The 17,693-nt window shown below is 36.8% G+C and overlaps 1 protein-coding gene across 1 annotated transcript in view; it reads left to right on the top strand.

The window, feature by feature from the left end:
- Nucleotides 1-17,693, top strand: part of zcchc14 (zinc finger, CCHC domain containing 14) — a 57,487-nt gene that overhangs the window by 20,966 nt on the left and 18,828 nt on the right. Inside the window, exon 2 of the mRNA XM_079808753.1 lies at nucleotides 16-142. Within this exon, the coding sequence (XP_079664879.1) occupies nucleotides 16-142 (127 nt within the window). The remainder of the gene's footprint in view (nucleotides 1-15; nucleotides 143-17,693) is intronic.

Below are 17,693 nucleotides of genomic sequence, written 5' to 3'. Positions count from 1 at the left end.
TGACTTCTTTTCCAGACTCTGCAACGGGAGGTCACAGGAGGTCAGACGGACGACAGCTTGGGTCCTGAGATCGTGCCGCCAAGTCCGTCGCTCTTGTGCCAGGAAATGCCACTCAAAGGGCACGTCCGAAAACCCAGCAAAGGTGAGTTCCACAACTTTAGATGCAATTAGATCCACAAACGCACTCCACAATGTTCTATGCAAGATGCACTAATACAGAAGCTGGAACAAAAATGCACGGGCTGAAATCTTTTAAACCAAAGTTTCATTCATGTGAGACAGCTGGTGGAAAATATGTTCTCCCCTCCCCTCCCCTCAGGCCTGTTCCAGCAGAGGAGGATAAATGATCAGAGTGACAGTTAGTTTGCAGAAAGATATTAGTTTTAGGTGGTAATCCATGTTCTGATATATCTATCCAGTAACCAGTTTTTAACATGAACCGTTTCAATTAGAAGTTGTTAGTGTTGTATTTGACCAGAAGTCAACCATGAGTGGAATTCTTGCGATGTCCAAATGTAGTAGAAGTTTCATATGGAGCCCCCGAACATGACATGCTGGATAAAATATGTATATCATGGCCACAAATTAACAATTAGTCCACACGACTTATGATACATCAGTGCGTTTTACTAACTCACTCCCTTGTTTTAAGTAAATCATGCAGTGACAGCTCCGTCAACTGTCCCGAGCGTCTTTCACAATGGCCCCGGGCCACCGGGCAGTCCTTATTGTCGAGCCCTGCCCAGAGCTTTCATTACTGTTTTGTGCCTGTTCGAATTAACACTGAGTGCCTGTTTAAACACAGAAGGCAATGTGTGCTGTTTCGTCCTCACCTGCGCCCGTGAGCTATCAACACCCGGGTGATGACTGACGGCGTAAATGACTGGTCATATTAGAGCATATGCACTCGCGTGAACTAAATTTACAAAGAGTGACTGTACTGTCCACGTTTTTTTGACCATCGCTACTTTAACATATTAGGAACCCAGAATGTTCCCAGACATGAGATTTATATGATGAAGGCAGCGACTCTATCAGCAGCTTATTTCCTTCGCTTGCAATGCTGAACTGCAACACACCAACACGTGAAGAACTGTGATGTCATAGATTTACATACTAACAGATGATTGGACAGCTACTCTCACGTGAAGCGCATGCAGAACTTCTGTTTTACACGTTATTATAGATGCCTCGTTAGATTTGAGATTAACCTTGGTGGAAGTGTGTGCCGAACCGTGGGTGGAAAACGGTACGTACATTTTTTTTTACCACAAACCGTTACATCCCTAATGTTTAGCATATAAAAGCAGAACATGAGACGCTAAGAACTGCATGAAATATTACATTTTGTTGCAGAAATTGTTGGTAAAACTAACTGCACATAATGTAAAAACTACACATAATGTAATAATTATTAAATTATTATTGTAATAAAATGTTCATAATGTACGAATTTTCTCAGGATGTAATAAAGTCTTCAGCTCACAAAAACGTATAATATTTTCATTATTGTAATATATTTAAAAAAAAAAAACTATTACTATTCTCTTAAAGTACATTTTTTAAAATACTAATATTTTTATGTTTTAAAAGCAATTGCAATAATGAAAATATGACGTATTAATAATATCATAATGTAAAAATATTACATTATGAGCTCAAGATTTTATTTGGGTTTGAGAAAATTATTACATTATGAACATTTTATTACAAATAACAATGTAATACTTATTACATTATGTGCAGTTTTTACATTATGTGCAGTTATTACATTGTGTCGCTACGTACTGTAATAATTTTCTCAAAATGTAACAAAATCTAACAATTTTACAAAATAAAATCTAATAATAACAATTTTTACATTATGAGAAAATTATTACATAATCAACTCACCAAAAACATGTAATATTTTCATTATTGTAATTGATTTTAGTATTCCCTTACAGTACATTTAAAAAGAAATACTAATATTTTTTATGCTTTAAAAGCTATTACAATAATGTAAATATGACATGTTTTTGGTGTTTATAATGTAATACATTTATCATAATGTAAAAATTGTTATTACATTATGAGCTCAAGATTTTATTACGGTTTGAGAAAATTATTACATTATGAATATTTTATTACAATAATAATGTAATACTTATTACGTTATGTGCAGTTTTTACATTATGTGCAGTTATTACATTATGTGTTGCTACAAAATCTTTGAGCTCATAATGTACTAATAATTTTTACATTATGAGAAAATTATTACCTTATCAACTCACCAAAAACATGTCATATTTTCAATATTGTAATAGATTTTAAAACATAAAATATATTAGTATTCCCCGTAAACAGTATTACAGTTTGAGAAAAATACATTTAAAAAGAAATACTAATATTTTTTATGCTTTAAAAGCTATTACAATAATGTAAATATGACATGTTTTTGGTGTTTATAATGTAATTCATTTATCATAATGTAAAAATTGTTATTACATTATGAGCTCAAGATTTTATTACGGTTTGAGAAAAGTATTACATTATGAACATTTTATTACAATAATAATGTAATACTTATTACATTATGAGTTGGTTAGACAGAATTGTTTGCCCTCAAATTCTTTTTTTAAAACAAAACCGCGTTCATTTTAAAACCATAAACAGAACACATGAGCAAAGTGTAATGTAGCAACCATAATTACTAAACGTGTGGTCTTTAACATTTTTTTTCAGTTTTATACATCTAAAATAATTGGGTCCCTGACTTCAGGCAATCCCTTCAAAATACAATTTGCATATTTATTTACTTACTATATCACATAATTAGATGTTTGAGGCTTTCGGCAACAATCAAGCGTAGGATTTTGTTTTGCCGCGCTCAGCACCCTTCACATGAAACAGCGGGCCTCAGATTGTATCAGGTGCACAAACAGAATTAAGTTGATAATCCACACACACAGATCTATAAAGACTAAATAAGCAGTTTCTCACAAGCAAGAGTTCTGTTGTACTGAATATTGAAATAATATTGAATAGCTTGCATTTCTGTCGCAGCTGTTGTGTTTATTTTTGCCTCACTAACAAATCAGTTTGGACCGACTCTGCTTGTTTGCAATGCAATGAGATTTTGGCCAACTGACAGAAACTGTGCGCCCTTCATAAACTTTATAACCTGCAAGTTGATGAAAACGTGATGCGATGCACTTACTGGCTAAGATGCGGCCGTTCTATTGACGGACAAAACACGGATGTCCGAAATTCTCTGAAATTTGCTGGTCAAAAAAACTCAGTTTGAGCTTGATTTTGGAAATTATATAATGTTAAAGAGCACCTATCATGGAATTTTGAAATGTACCTTTCATGTAGTGTGTAACATAGATCTAAGTGAACAAAAACATCCTGCAAAGTTTGAAATATGACAGTGCACGGTGTATATAGTTATTCTCTTTCAAAAGTAAGAGTCGACTCTGAGTCATTTTTAAGAATCGTTAGAAGACCGAAGCTTTTTCTCTGACTAGATGACGTCAACTTGTCAAGTTATTTGAATACGATACGCCCACTTATTGCGCTCCAAGACGCCAGTGAAAACTAAAAAACATCATGGCCACGAGACGCTGTGTTCTGAAGTGCGACTCAAAAGCAAACTTTTTTCATCTGCCCAAGGATGAGCATTTGAAGATCAAGTGGCTTGAAGACAAACCATACATCGTCGCGATTGTGTGTTTATTAGTCGTCAAATGTCCCTAATTGCATGTTTCGCGATCTCAGGAAGCTTTTATTATGGACTTCTATTATGGCACATGGTATCTTCTTCGTCTGTCTGTACCATATATGGATTACATGTGCACAGAGCGCCCTCCGGCTGCCAGTATGAATTGAAAACAACACATAAGAGACATCTGCGCATTTTGAGGAAGTATTGAATAAAAAATACTCCTCTGTTTAGAAATTTGACACAGACATATGAGAGTCTATCAATATGTCTCCTCATCTGCACACTTTTGAACTAAAAGCCCTGAGGGATGTTGATTTGTCGCGAGTCTTCGTGAGGAGAATAGAGGAGTTTTTTATGAATGAGATCAGCTGAGGCTCATATTACAATCAAACGGTACCGACACGGTTTTCATATTCATAACTCCTGACACATATTAACAAATTACTGTCACTATAAGACTTTGATGGGTGTTCCGTTTCCGAAAATATCTGCACAGACTATACCAATCACAACTGACTGGGTCATCGGACCAATCACCGCAGATTAGCGTCACGTAAAGGCGGGGTTTTGAAAAGTGAATCACTAAAGGAATCATTTGAGAATCGCTGTCAAAACAGGTAAAAATAAATGCATATTATAAGAAAACTAAAGTCTTTTTTGTCATTGCATGCATGCAAAACTGTTGTTGCGGACTTCTAAAACAATATTTGGAACATTTTAAATGCCATTATAGGTGCTCTTTAAAGGTTAAATGTTAAAATTAATGTTTTTATTTTTTAGCTCACGGGTAAGACATTGCACATTTGTTCGATTCATTTCACTGTGGATTCATTTGTGGATTCACACACTTATGTAAAACATGTTTTTTTTATATGTGACCGTATTGCATTGTTACAGATCGTTTGATATCTACTGATTATGTGTACATGTCTAACCAAACATAACTTACCACGCTGTCACAGGCTGGAGTATGATGTGAGAAAATATTGGCTAGTTTATTCATTTCCAGAGTTTTAACATTGCTGTCTGTTTTTATTAAAACCAAAATGCATGCTACATGAAATCCACTTATTATGAGTTTCATATCTGGTTGAAGATTGAGCCTCGCTCATAAGGGTCTGCTTGTCAGGTTTAATGGGTTCTTTAGCTGTAGTTATGAGATTTTTGATAATTTGCTCTGGTAGACTTTGTGCACTCTGTGTGAACTTTTGGGCCTTATTGTGTGGATAGACTAATGGTTATGAGTCTCCAGAGTTTGCATTCTTAACTAGTGGAACAAGAGAGAGTTTGCCTCATGGTTGATGGAATATCTTGGCCAGGCACTTTTCAAGACTGGTTTGTGTGTTATTGAAAGACTGTAGTTTTCTGTTTTAATCCTGAGGAGAATATTAGAGACGCAACCTAATATATTTTACATAGACTCACATGTCCACACAAGTTTTGCTGGGATATGTGCTGTCATTTCTTGAATTACGCTCTGTTGTGAGCATAAGTGTATATTTTTGGTCCTATTTTGTCTCGCTGTTGGCTCAGGCAGTAATAGCACCAGAGCTCAATTGTTCAAAAGTAATCTGATCAGATTTCGGCTATCAGATTGGATCAAATCTTGAAAATTCTGAAATCGGATTAGATCACGGAATCCATGATCAGACGTTCAGCATGTGTTGTAGTAGGGTTTCGATAACTTTGATCCAAAAAATCAGGATTATCCTTATCCCAGGATTTCGGGAACAAAATGTAGGCTAAAGAAACTGTGTTATTATTTATTATTTATTTTTTTATTATTATTATTTGTATTATTTATTTGTTGTTGGTCAGATAAGGAGCTACGGAGCCCCTAAAGAGATGGAGATGGAAGGAACAATTATCTTTCAATGTTTTTGTGTTCTCTTACAAATGTTTTTTTCTTTGTCTCATAAAAGTTTCCCCTCAAATCTCATATTAACCCTAACCCTAAATCTCAAATCACAGACGTAATCGCGAAATCCATCAAATGGAATTTACTGTATAATGAGGAATTTAACGGAACTTGTCAATTTTTTGATAAATTAATAAAAAGCAGGTCAGTACACAAATCAAATCACGATATAGACTAGTGTCTGTGAATATTAAACTGCAAAAAGACTATTTAAATATGAATCCTGCATGTTCTGTGTGTCTCTGTGTGAATGAATGGCGCAGACACGCGGTTTCGTTTTACCACACACACATTGAAGCACACGTGACGCTTACAGTGTTTTCAGCGTCTGCCGCTTCATATATGAGGACATGAATGCATGAACTTCATCACCAGAGCCGCTCTGAGAATCACAAATTTTCTAGTTTTAATTTTAATTTTTTTTTTTTATTTTAACAGTAAAGCTCTGTTGTGCTGCACAAAAAAGTTTGTTTAATTTCATATGATTAAAAGATACATTTAATTAATGTTTTATGCCTACATTTGTTTTCCAGAAAACTTAAAATACACAACACAACATTTCTGTAAAAAAAAAAAAAAACAATTTCATAGAAATAATAATTATAATTTTTTAATAATTTTTTATGCAATTCATTATATATGCTTTTAATTAAACCATTAAAATGGAATCCAAGAAACTTAAAACAAAAAACACAGAATTTGGTAAAAATACGAAATTTGAGAATTTTTATTTATTTATATGGCCCTAAACAAGTTATTTTTTTTATTAAACTTTTAATAAATTGTTGTTAAATTGTGTAAGTTTCATGATTTCAATTAATTAGACATGCTTTTTGATTACTACAATTTAATTTAACCATTAAAATGGAGTCAATTTACCATTAAAATATGAGTAAAAGGGAAAATCCATAAAAATTAAAAGAGCATTTTTTGGAATTAATAAGGATTTTAAAGACAAATGATCATTTGTTTTATGTTACATTCAATCTTGTGTTCATATTTACAGTCATGTTCTTGTGATAAGCAACAGTGGCATAGGGGTAGGGGTAGGCAAAGGGGTGGAAAATAGAATTGGGATTGGGCCTTAAAGTGATCCCTTATTGACTATTCGACCTGTTGTTCTTTACATAGCTAGTGGCCTACATTGTGATCCCATTTAGAGCAGTGGTAATCCTGATTTGTTAATCTGAAAAAGTGTGTATCTGGATCAGGGTGATCCAATCCAATTTTGCTTTGAAAAACTAGAAAAAAATCAAGACGAATTACCTGATTCTGGATAGCAAAACCTTTCTAAATCCAGATTAAACGTTTTGAACAACTGGGCCCAGATGTCATATTCACACACTAAAGAATCCACAAACCTCTCTTTTTTCTAGAAAAGACATGCATACTAGCATGCTGTGCATATTCTCAGAGTTTATTTCTATTTCATCAGCATAATATATTTCTAAATTTGTACATTTTCAAAAGAAAATGGCAGTGAAGCTTGACCATGTAGAACCATGTGCGTGTGTGTATATATATACTAAGATTCCTGAAGCTAAAAGATATGGTCGGTTGTGTATATATTCTTATGACCTGGGATCATATTGCTCCATTCATTGCATATCTATACCATAACATAATGGAAATGTCAGTTCAGGAAGGCTTTTGTGCTCAGCGGGTGTGCTGGAGACACTGGTCATTCAAATCGAACAGAGCAGAGACAGACTGTTGTTTTGTCTGCCTGTAATTTAATGCTTTTCTGCTGCATTACCTCATGGCTTCACCGCATGCCATCAGCACGAGCCGTAGCCATCCGTCAACACCCTCACACACACACACACACACACACACGCACGCACGCATTCATTAACAAAACCAATCACTAATGTTTCACAAGGCTTTATTTACTCCCATGCAAATGTGAGAAATATTCATTGTGTTTTATCGAACATACTCATCTCTGATTGGATATCGGCTTTGTTAAAACCTGTGAGGTTTATATGTCCACGAGTCGGATCAAAGACGGTCAAAACAGCTGTTCTTCAAAGGATCTCACAATGATAACAAAGACATTTTCGGGATCCTTTGAAATCCCCAGAAGTTGGGCCGAGTTCTGCTGTTAATGTCGGAATGGATCTGCATGCGTCCATGACTCTAGATCTGCTTGTCTGTTCTTGTACGTTTGTCTGTGTGTGGAGTTATCATTGTGTCCGTACAGTATGTGTGTATTATAATGCTCGCTGGGTAACTAGAGCTGTAAGAATGGGAGAATGCCTCGGATTAGCCGGCCTGGCATCAGGTATGCGGCAACTGCAAGCCCCGGGGCATCCAAAGTATACAGAGCATAGAGAGTAAGGTATGTGTGGGAGTGTATTAAAAAAGTATAGAAATGTGTGTGTAAGAGAGAGAGACAGAGAGAGATGTTTTAGGGTGGTGAATGTGATTTAATCAAGTACAACATGTTTGCATCAAAATGTGCATCAACAACATTCCAATCAACCAATCAGATTTGATATAATTTCCCTTTATGTCAAGCTTTGGATTACAATGAGGGTTAGGGGCTTATTCACCTATTTCCCTCTGATTTTAGGGATAAGTTATGGGTAAGGTTGGGTTTAGCGGTAGGAATAGGGTTAGGACTAAAACAGGAATGTTGTTCCAGGATCAACAAAATATGTCTTATTTGGCAAAAAAAACAATGTGACCGTTTTAGGGTTGTCAAACATACCGGTACTAAAAAACAATTGACGGTAGCAGCATTTCCGCAGTAGGCTACCGTACAGATTACCGGGTATATTCGTTACCCGCTGATAGACACTCTCTCTCTCGTTTGTGTTTGTTTGAGCGCTCTCTGAGCATCAAATGTTTCTATTTACAGTGTGTTTTTACAAGCGTTGAGCATTGTAGCCAATCACAATCAAATCTGTTGAGCACATGAACGCAATTGCCTATCAGAGATTCTGGTCAGTAAGTTAGTCAGAATCCTCTTAAAGGCCCTTTCAAAGGCCCCCCCCCACCGGACGCGTAACGAAAAAGCGAAGCGAAAAAGTTAATATTTTGTTAGCGTCAAAACCATTCACATCAGCCGCGACACGAATTTGCGATGTCTGTGACATTTCAGAGCTCCAACATTCCAAAACATTTGCGGCGACAGCTGAGAAAACACGGACACTTCATCATCCAGTGAAGACGAGCTTTTCATTTTATTTAAAAGACCGAAAAGAAGGTTTTTGGTGCACCCAGTCTTAAAAGAACAGAGAGTCTGAAGGGGAGTATGCTTATCTTGTACTGGAGCTAAAACTTTATCATGGCCGGTTCCGCACTTACTTTCAAATGTCCGTGGGACAATTTGAGGAGCTCCTCCAGAGACAGTAGCACCGCATCTGACGAGACAAACCACACCCTTCAGGAACCAATCGATCTGGAGCAGCTGTGTTTCAAGCTATTCATCACAAATGTACACATTTAAGTGCCACAGTCGTACTGACAGAAACACATTCTCTTTACATAGCCGCCGACACAATTAGGTTTAGAAAAAAATCTACGAGTTTTAACTCAAAAGGTTATGTTATCGTTGTCTGTAGCCTACAGTGGGCAAACACAGCTGCATCTGTACACCTGTAACTACAACTACAGCTGTAATCTCATGAGAAATGCGATACCTGGCAAATGTTAATGTTGATTGAATAGCTCGTGACATCAACTGGACATTTCGTCACCTTTGTTTCCTTGTATGTGATTGGTTTAAGCCTTTTCTGTGGCTGCGAGACTTTCAAAAAAATCGACATCGAAACGAAAAAATTACATATCTTTTTTACGCTGCAGCGTTTGGTGTGGAAGCACTCATTACACAAACAGCTGATCAAAAAATAAAACCATTGCGCAAATTATTTGCGCGTCAAAATCGCGTCCAGTGTGAAAGGACCTTAACACAGCTAAAAAACGCACAATGTTTTTGTTTTTTTGCTCGTGAATCCTTTCTTTATAACCAACAAAGAGTAAACACGATTTACTTAAGAGATTCTTTGTGCAATTAAGAGTTTTCGTGAGAGTTCAGAATATAGTTAGCCTGCGCTTTAGAGATTGACAGCTTTACTGATTATAAAGGGAGGCTCTTCTCTTGCTTTCTGTTTACTACCCATTCACAATCTGAATACAAGTTTAGTTTTTCAAGCTGTAAAGTGCACGGCAAAGTTTCTGGATCGACAACCGTATTTTAATGTGTGGTTGAATTGGAAAATGTGATGATTGACAGTGATAACCAACGGACGAGACAAACGGGACAAAATTTTTTAAGAACTTAAAGCTACACTGTGTAACTTTTTTAGTCTATTCTAAGCTAAAAACACTTAGTTCTTTCAAAAATATATGTGCTCATTAATGTATATTTACTTCTTTCAAGTAATAAAGTATTCTCGTAAGTTTATAATATGCCATTGAAAATACATAAGGTAATGGGGTCTAACGGTGGTCGCCATGTTGCCCCTCCATCTTGAAAGTACATTAGCCAAAGAGGGACATACCCGTAAATTCAAGCTTCGCCTTTGGCGTTTTAACCGGTTTTAACACTTGATGGCACTGTACAAAATTCTCTGCCTCGCGCATATGCGCGTCAACTTGTTCAGACTTGTCTGGTGCATGTGCAGAGAGTTTTCATCTCAGCAGCGTCCAGTAACAGAGTTATATGGAGTTTTCCTGGCTTGTTTATTCCTCAAAAGTCTGTTTTTCCTTGTGTGGTATTTCTGTGCGTTAATAACTCCGTAAGTAATAATAGTTATTGTCATTGTAGATGTGTTTCAGAGTGTGTCATCACGTAATTCAGTTGATGTCACCTCAGAAGTATTTTTGTGTCAACATACAATAGCATAATGCTCACCTATTTTGTTATCAACAATGTTTATTCGTTTATAGAAAATATTTGATTGTAATGTATGTTGATGGAAATATGTATCAGGTCTGATCGGCATATTAACAATTGTTATACAGAGCGCACTGCAGTGCTAACGTTAAAGCGGCGCACACACTTTTGTAACCGGACACCGCTTGTTAGCAGCAGCAGCGGCAGCTCCGCTCCTTTTAATGCAGCTGCATTTAGCGCCTATATATGGTACAATAAGCTCTGGTTTACGGTTACATTATACAAATGTAACTTATAAGTATACCGGTAGTTATACAGTTCTTAACTGTGTATGTATATTTACCATCCTTATTTGTTCTCTCACAGAAACCACATTTATGTACATATCCACGCAAACCTGTTTATGCCTTGCAATTGGATGACTGAATAAACATTACTATCATCAAAGTTCACTCTGGATTAGCTGCAGTTCTTTCTAGCTGAATAATTAGGCCAGTTGAGTTCCAACGGTCCCACTGCGCACAGAATATCCCACAGGCACCGTGTCGAATGTGGACGAGGTCGAGCTGGAATTCATGTTAATCTTGGTCTAAATCGGCCACCGTAGGAGTTAAAACGAAATCGGAATTGAGAGGAACAGAAACTAAAATTCACTGGATGGTCATATACCTTTTCACCACTAGATGGGGGAAAATATCACACAGTGTAGCTTTAATTCAACAGTTTTTGCTCTGGTACCGAAATTGGTACAGAGAACCGTGAAATTTTACTGGTATTGGTAACGACTACTGAAATTTTGGTACTGTGACAACCCAAGCAGGTTGTTAGCAGGAAGTTTTAGGCCAAACTCAAATTAACAGTTTTACAAATGTACTTTAAGACACAGATTTGTTTTCACGATACTTCTCATTTATTTTGACATTTGTTGAATACAGAAACTAAAGCTACATTTGTTGCACCTAGTGAACCTCCATTGTGGACATAGACTTTCCAGATCAAATAACAGATTGATGGTTGAAGTACTGCAGGCATCTTGTTCTATTTAGAGAATTTAAACTACCGAGATCCCAATCCAATTCGAATAGTTATTTTGTGTGGTACGATTGAGTGCAGAAGAATTACGGAAACCCATCCTACAGTTTTCTAAGAAAACTCCAAGTTCCTCCTTCTGAGTCATGAACAGACTTTTCATGAGTTATTGAATTGGCCTGACAGGATGTTGACTTTGAATTGGAGTAAAAGGAAAAGGAAATGACTGAATTGCATTTCGAAGAAATTCAACACAGTCACTCAAACATTTTGTGACGAAACACAAACAATCATCACATCATTAGTTTTGACGAATTATTCTTATATTTTTCTTTAATATTTATATATTTTTTCCTGAACAGATAATACATATTTCTCTCTAATCTAAGTTCAGTCACATCAAAACAAACTTCATTAAAATCAATATTGAGAAAAGAAACTTGGTGTCAATTAAATGTTTCCTCATACAATGTAAGTTAATTATTTTTAATATAATTAACTGTATATAAATTATAAAATATATGTTTATAGGTAGCATTTCAAACATTAATGGCAACACTTTGGTATATTATATTGTTAGTTTCATAATCATGGACTTTTAGTTTGTTTTCATGTTCATCATGTGTTCCTTTGTTCATGTGTATGTGTCAGCTGGGTTCACTTAATTATCCTCATTTGTGTTTGCTTTATAAGTTGGTCCCTTACACTCAGGCTGAATCCGACGTCGCCCCCCTATACCCTCAAATAGGGCATTATTTGAAGGGACAGCCATTTGTAGTGGTGTCTGAAACTATAGTGGATGTTATTGAGTGCACTCATTCAATCCCACATTACACCGCAATAACGAGTGTACAGCCGATGTACACACAACAGCTGTCCGAATTCACTCACTCGTTTTCATTCACTCTTTCAAGTGAACTGTATCTAACGTAGGGAATAGTGAATGAGGGTTTAGCGGGCGATTTCGGAGTCAGCCTCAGTCTCTGTCCCATCACATTACGTTAAGTTGTGCTGTGTGTTTACCTGTCTGCCTGTTTTGAATTACCTGAGATTAAACTAAGTTTTGAACTGCGTCTTCGTCTGTCTGCCTGCAAGCAAACTGTGACAGTACCAACACAAAATGATGCATAATTACAAATAACTAATCGTAATAGTAAGTACATGTAGTTAATTAATATTACTCAGTACTTATTTGAGTAAGTACAATGTAACTATGTTACTGTCAGTCACTGTTTGGATGTTGGAGTGAAGTTAAAAGTTGGATAACTTTCTTCAATTAAATGACTCTAAGACGGAAGTGTTGGTTTTGGACGGCCTGAATGTGCTAACATCTTCTCAAAATCCCTTAGTCCTGCTGTGACTAACTCCGTTAGTACTCATGCATGGAATCTAATCATCATTTTTGACCTGGCTCTTACATTTATGCATTTAGCAGACGCTTTTTATCCAAAGCGACTTACAGCTGAGGAATACAGGAAAGCGATCCGTCATGAAGAGACGAAGAAACACAAAAAGTGCCTGAAATACTACGTTTTGGACATTACTTTTAATGAAAAACAAAACAAATTAATTCAGTAGTTTTTTTGTTTCAAAACGTAAATCGATAATAACAGCTTTTTTTGCAGCAGTGTAAAAGTCTTTACTGCCACTATTTTTTTGTTTTTTAAATCTTACTGTGCCCAAATCATTGAATGGTAGTGTATTCATCAAGAAACATTTCCATAATGTGAATTGAAACATTCAAAGCAATATGACATTGCCATATAGAAAATCAACCTCTATTATTTCAGGAGGTTCAGACAGGAGAGGTGAAGAAAGAAAGAATCAAAAAGTGACAGATGAAAGAAAACTACTTGTTCAGGTCAGCTGCACGTGTGCATATCCATGAATCATTAGAGCCTAGTGCTGAAAGCTCACGTGGGAGGACAGGAGAGATGGCAGGTGGGTACCCATAATGCCCCTGCACAGTGAGCGATGGTTGAAAAGAGCAATGATGCCTGCAGTGAAAGGTCAGAGGGAGGGGGAGGATAATGAACAATATTTTTTTGCTGTGTCCTCGAATGTAGTTTTCACTCTCTTAATATTACACAAATTTGTATTGGTGTAATAATAATAATGATATATTTATATATATTTTATATATACTATATATATATTAATATATTTGTACTATAAAGGTGCTGGTCATATAATTAGAATATCATCAAAAAGTAGATTTATTTCACTAATTCCATTCAAAAAGTGAAACTTGTATATTATATTCATTCATTACACACAGACTGATATATTTCAAATGTTTATTTCTTTTAATTTCGATGATTATAACTGTAGTAAACGTTGTTTGTACGGGAAGAAGGAGGCGGGAACCGGCGGACAATAAACAAACTTTTAATCAAATAAACACAAAATAAAATGGCGGCGACAGCCCCTCACGGTCGACTGCCGCCTACATACAAACAAACACAAAATAAAAATAAAAAGCTGCAGCCCCTCACGGACGACTGCAGCGGATAACACAACTAAAATAAAACATAACGCAAATTCCAGGCCTGGTCCTCTCTCGTCCCTCACTGTCGTCACTCCTCCTTTATACTCCCTCACTCCTCCGCAAGGGCCGAGATCGCTGCGGCTCGCAGCTGGCGCTCATCCTCTCTGATGAGCGCCGCCTCGTCCCGCCCTCACGGTCCCTCGGCCTCGCTGCTCGCCACAATAACTGACAACTAAGGAAAATCCCAAATTTAGTATCTCAGAAAATGTGAATATTGTGAAAAGGTTCAATATTGAAAACACCTGGTGCCACACTCTAATCAGCTAATTAACTCAAAACACCTGCAAAGGCCTTTAAATGGTCTCTCAGTCTAGATATTTAGGATTCACAATCATGGGGAAGACCGCTGACTTGACAGTTGTCTAAAAGACGACCATTGACACCTTGCACAAGGAGGGCAAGACACAAAAGGTCATTGCAAAAGAGGCTGGCTGTTCCAGCACATTAATAGAGAGGCGAAGGGAAAAAAAGATGTGGTAGAAAAAAGTGTACAAGCAATAGGGATAACCGCACACTGGAGAGGATTGTGAAACAAAACCCATTCAAAAACGTGGGGGAGATTCACAAAGAGTGGACTGCAGCTGGAGTCAGTGCTTCAAGAACCACTACGCACAGACGTATGCAAGACTGGGTTTCAGCTGTCGCATTCCTTGTGTCAAGCCACTCTTGAACAACAGACAGCATCAGAAGCGTCTCGCCTGGGCTAAAGACAAAAAGGACTGGACTGCTGCTGAGTGGTCCAAAGTTATGTTCTCTGATGAAAGTAAATTTTGCATTTCCTTTGGAAATCAGGGTCCCAGAGTCTGGAGGAAGAGAGGAGAGGCACACAATCCACATTGATTGAGGTCCAGTGTAAAGTTTCCACAGTCAGTGATGGTTTGGGGTGCCATGTCATCTGCTGGTGTTGGTCCACTGTGTTTTCTGAGGTCCAAGGTCAATGCAGCCGTATACCAGGAAGTTTTAGAGCACTTCATGCTTCCTGCTGCTGACCAACTTTATGGAGATGCAGATTTCATTTTCCAACAGGACTTGGCACCTGCACACAGTGCCAAAGCAACCAGTACCTGGTTTAAGGACCATGGTATCCCTGTTCTTAATTGGCCAGCAAACTCGCACTATCAGAGCAACCTGGGCTCTCATAACACCTGAGCAGTGCCACAGACTGATCGACTCCATGCCACGCCGCATTGCTCAGTAACTCAGGCAAAAGGAGCCCCAACTAAGTATTGAGTGCTGTACATGCTCATACTTTTCATGTTCATACTTTTCAGTTGGCCAAGACTTCTAAAAAATCCTTTCTTTGGATTTTTTTCTTTGGGTCTTAAGAAATATTCAAATTTTCTGGGATACTGAATTTGGGATTTTCCTTAGTTGTCTGTTATAATCATCAAAATGAAAAGAAATAAACATTTGAAATATATCAGTCTGTGTGTAATGAATGAATATAATATACAAGTTTCACTTTTTGAATGGAACTTTTTGATGATATTCTAATTATATGATCAGCACCTGTATATTAATGCTGCAGTCCATAAGTGTTGCCTCTTTGTCGCCATCTCTGTTTGAAACCTGCAATTGCAGTTATTTGTGGAATTATCATCTTTACGTGGGTTGTGCATTGGCACAGCTCCTCAGCGCGGATGAATCTAATGTTTTGAGGAGTATGTGTGGCATGTGTGTCATTCATCGCCGCACCGGTGTGGATATACTGTACTTTGGAATCACAGATTCTACATCTTGGAAGTATGACCAAAATAAGAATTTTCACCGGAAAATGTAATCTGAACAAGTAGCCTAAGTAACATGTCTGCCACTTTTGTTCTGACCAACTGAGACCAATTGCGCTATCAACGGTGATTGAATCTAGCGATCGCTTAGTTCATATCACAACAAACCGTGCAAATTATTATCATTGATATACTTTGGTTAATGTTAACAACATTAGTATTGCGTGACTACGTGTATTTAGTGTGTATTAGCGTTTCCTGTAGATTTACATTTCTGTACAGTCTAATCTTTTGCTTTTGACTATGGGTGAATCTCCAGTTTTCCCTGATGATTGTCGTTTGGTCCTTTCTGGATTACAATCTCCCATCAAAACGATAAATTTAATTATTCCAGCTGCTGTGAGAAAAGACTATAAATGATCCGCCACCTGCAGCATCCTCACATGCGATAGCCTAATAGCCGGACTCCTTCTTTATGTAAACAGACGTGACGCAAAGACGAACGGCACCATGCTCGATTTTCCCATGGAAAGCAACCAGTCCCACTCAAATAATTACACATTATTAAAAGCTTACCGTTGTGAATCGGGCTAAGTTAAGGAGATAAGTTTGAACACTGGCTGGTTATGTTCTTGCTGGTTATGTCAAAAATAGGTTTTGGATCATTTTTTACCAAAAAAAGTTACGGACTGCAGCTTTAAAGGATTAGTTCACTTTTAGATAAACTTTTGCTGATGATTTACTCACCCCCATGTCATCCAAGATGTCCATGTCTGTCTTTCTGCAGTCGAAAAGAAATTAAGTTTTTTGATGAAAACTTTCCAGGATTTTTCTCCATATAATGGACTTCAATGGGCTCCAAACGGTTCAAGGTCCAAATAACAGTTTCAGTACAGGTTCAAAGGGCTTTAAACGATATCAGACGATGAATAAGGGTCTTATCTAGCGAAACGATCCGTTTCTGTGAGAAACCGAGCAGTATTTATGCTATTATTTTACCTCTTATCAGACGAACATGATCATCTCTGAGCTCCGCCATTACTTCCACTAAGTGAGGTCAAATACGAGCCTGGTCATAGATACATCGATCGTAGATGCCTCATTCTACTGATCCGTGCAAATGCTAATGAGGCATCTACGTATACATCTATGACCAGGCTCGTATTTTGGCCTCACTTAGTGGAACTTATGGCGGAGCTCAGAGATGATCACATTCGCCTGATAAGAGGTAAAGTAATAGCATAAATACTGCTCGGTTTCTTGCAGAAACTGATCGTTTCGCTAGATAAGACCCTTATTTTTTACCCGTTTGGTATCGCTTAAAGCCCTTTGAAGCTGTTCTGAAAGCTGTCCGTTTGGAGCCCATTAAAGTCCATTATATGGAGAATAATCCTGGAATGTTTTCATCAAAAAACTTAATTTCTTTTCGACTTTAGAAAGAAAGACATTGACATCTTGGATGACATGGGGGTGAGTAAATTATCAGCAAAAGTTTATTTAAAAGTGAACTAATCCTTTAATTAAATATATTTTATATAAATATAATAATTGTATTATAACATGTACTTTTGTAATATATGCTTTTATATAGCAATAATATACTATAAAATAACATTATTTTTATTATTATATTTTTTTAATTTACATCAAATACAACAATAATGTGTAATATTCAAACCATTTTACCTTTGTTTCCTACAGGATTTTCATGTTTTATTTGCTGCTTTTTTGGGCTCTTTGTGATTCATGAATTATTAAAAATGTTTATAGTCTGCTATGTTGCAAGAATAGTGTAAAAATGCATAGCCTACAGGAGAATTGATTAAATATTAGTTCAATGGTTAAATATTTTAGTGTGATAGAAGAGTGTTTTAGAGCAATTACATCTCCAAAATGAAAACACATCACGGAAAGCATCACAT

Source organism: Gobio gobio (assembly GCF_949357685.1).
Source record: "Gobio gobio genome assembly, chromosome: 25".
NCBI classification, from domain to species: Eukaryota; Metazoa; Chordata; class Actinopteri; order Cypriniformes; family Gobionidae; genus Gobio; species Gobio gobio.
This window is presented reverse-complemented; position numbering and strand designations above follow the sequence as displayed.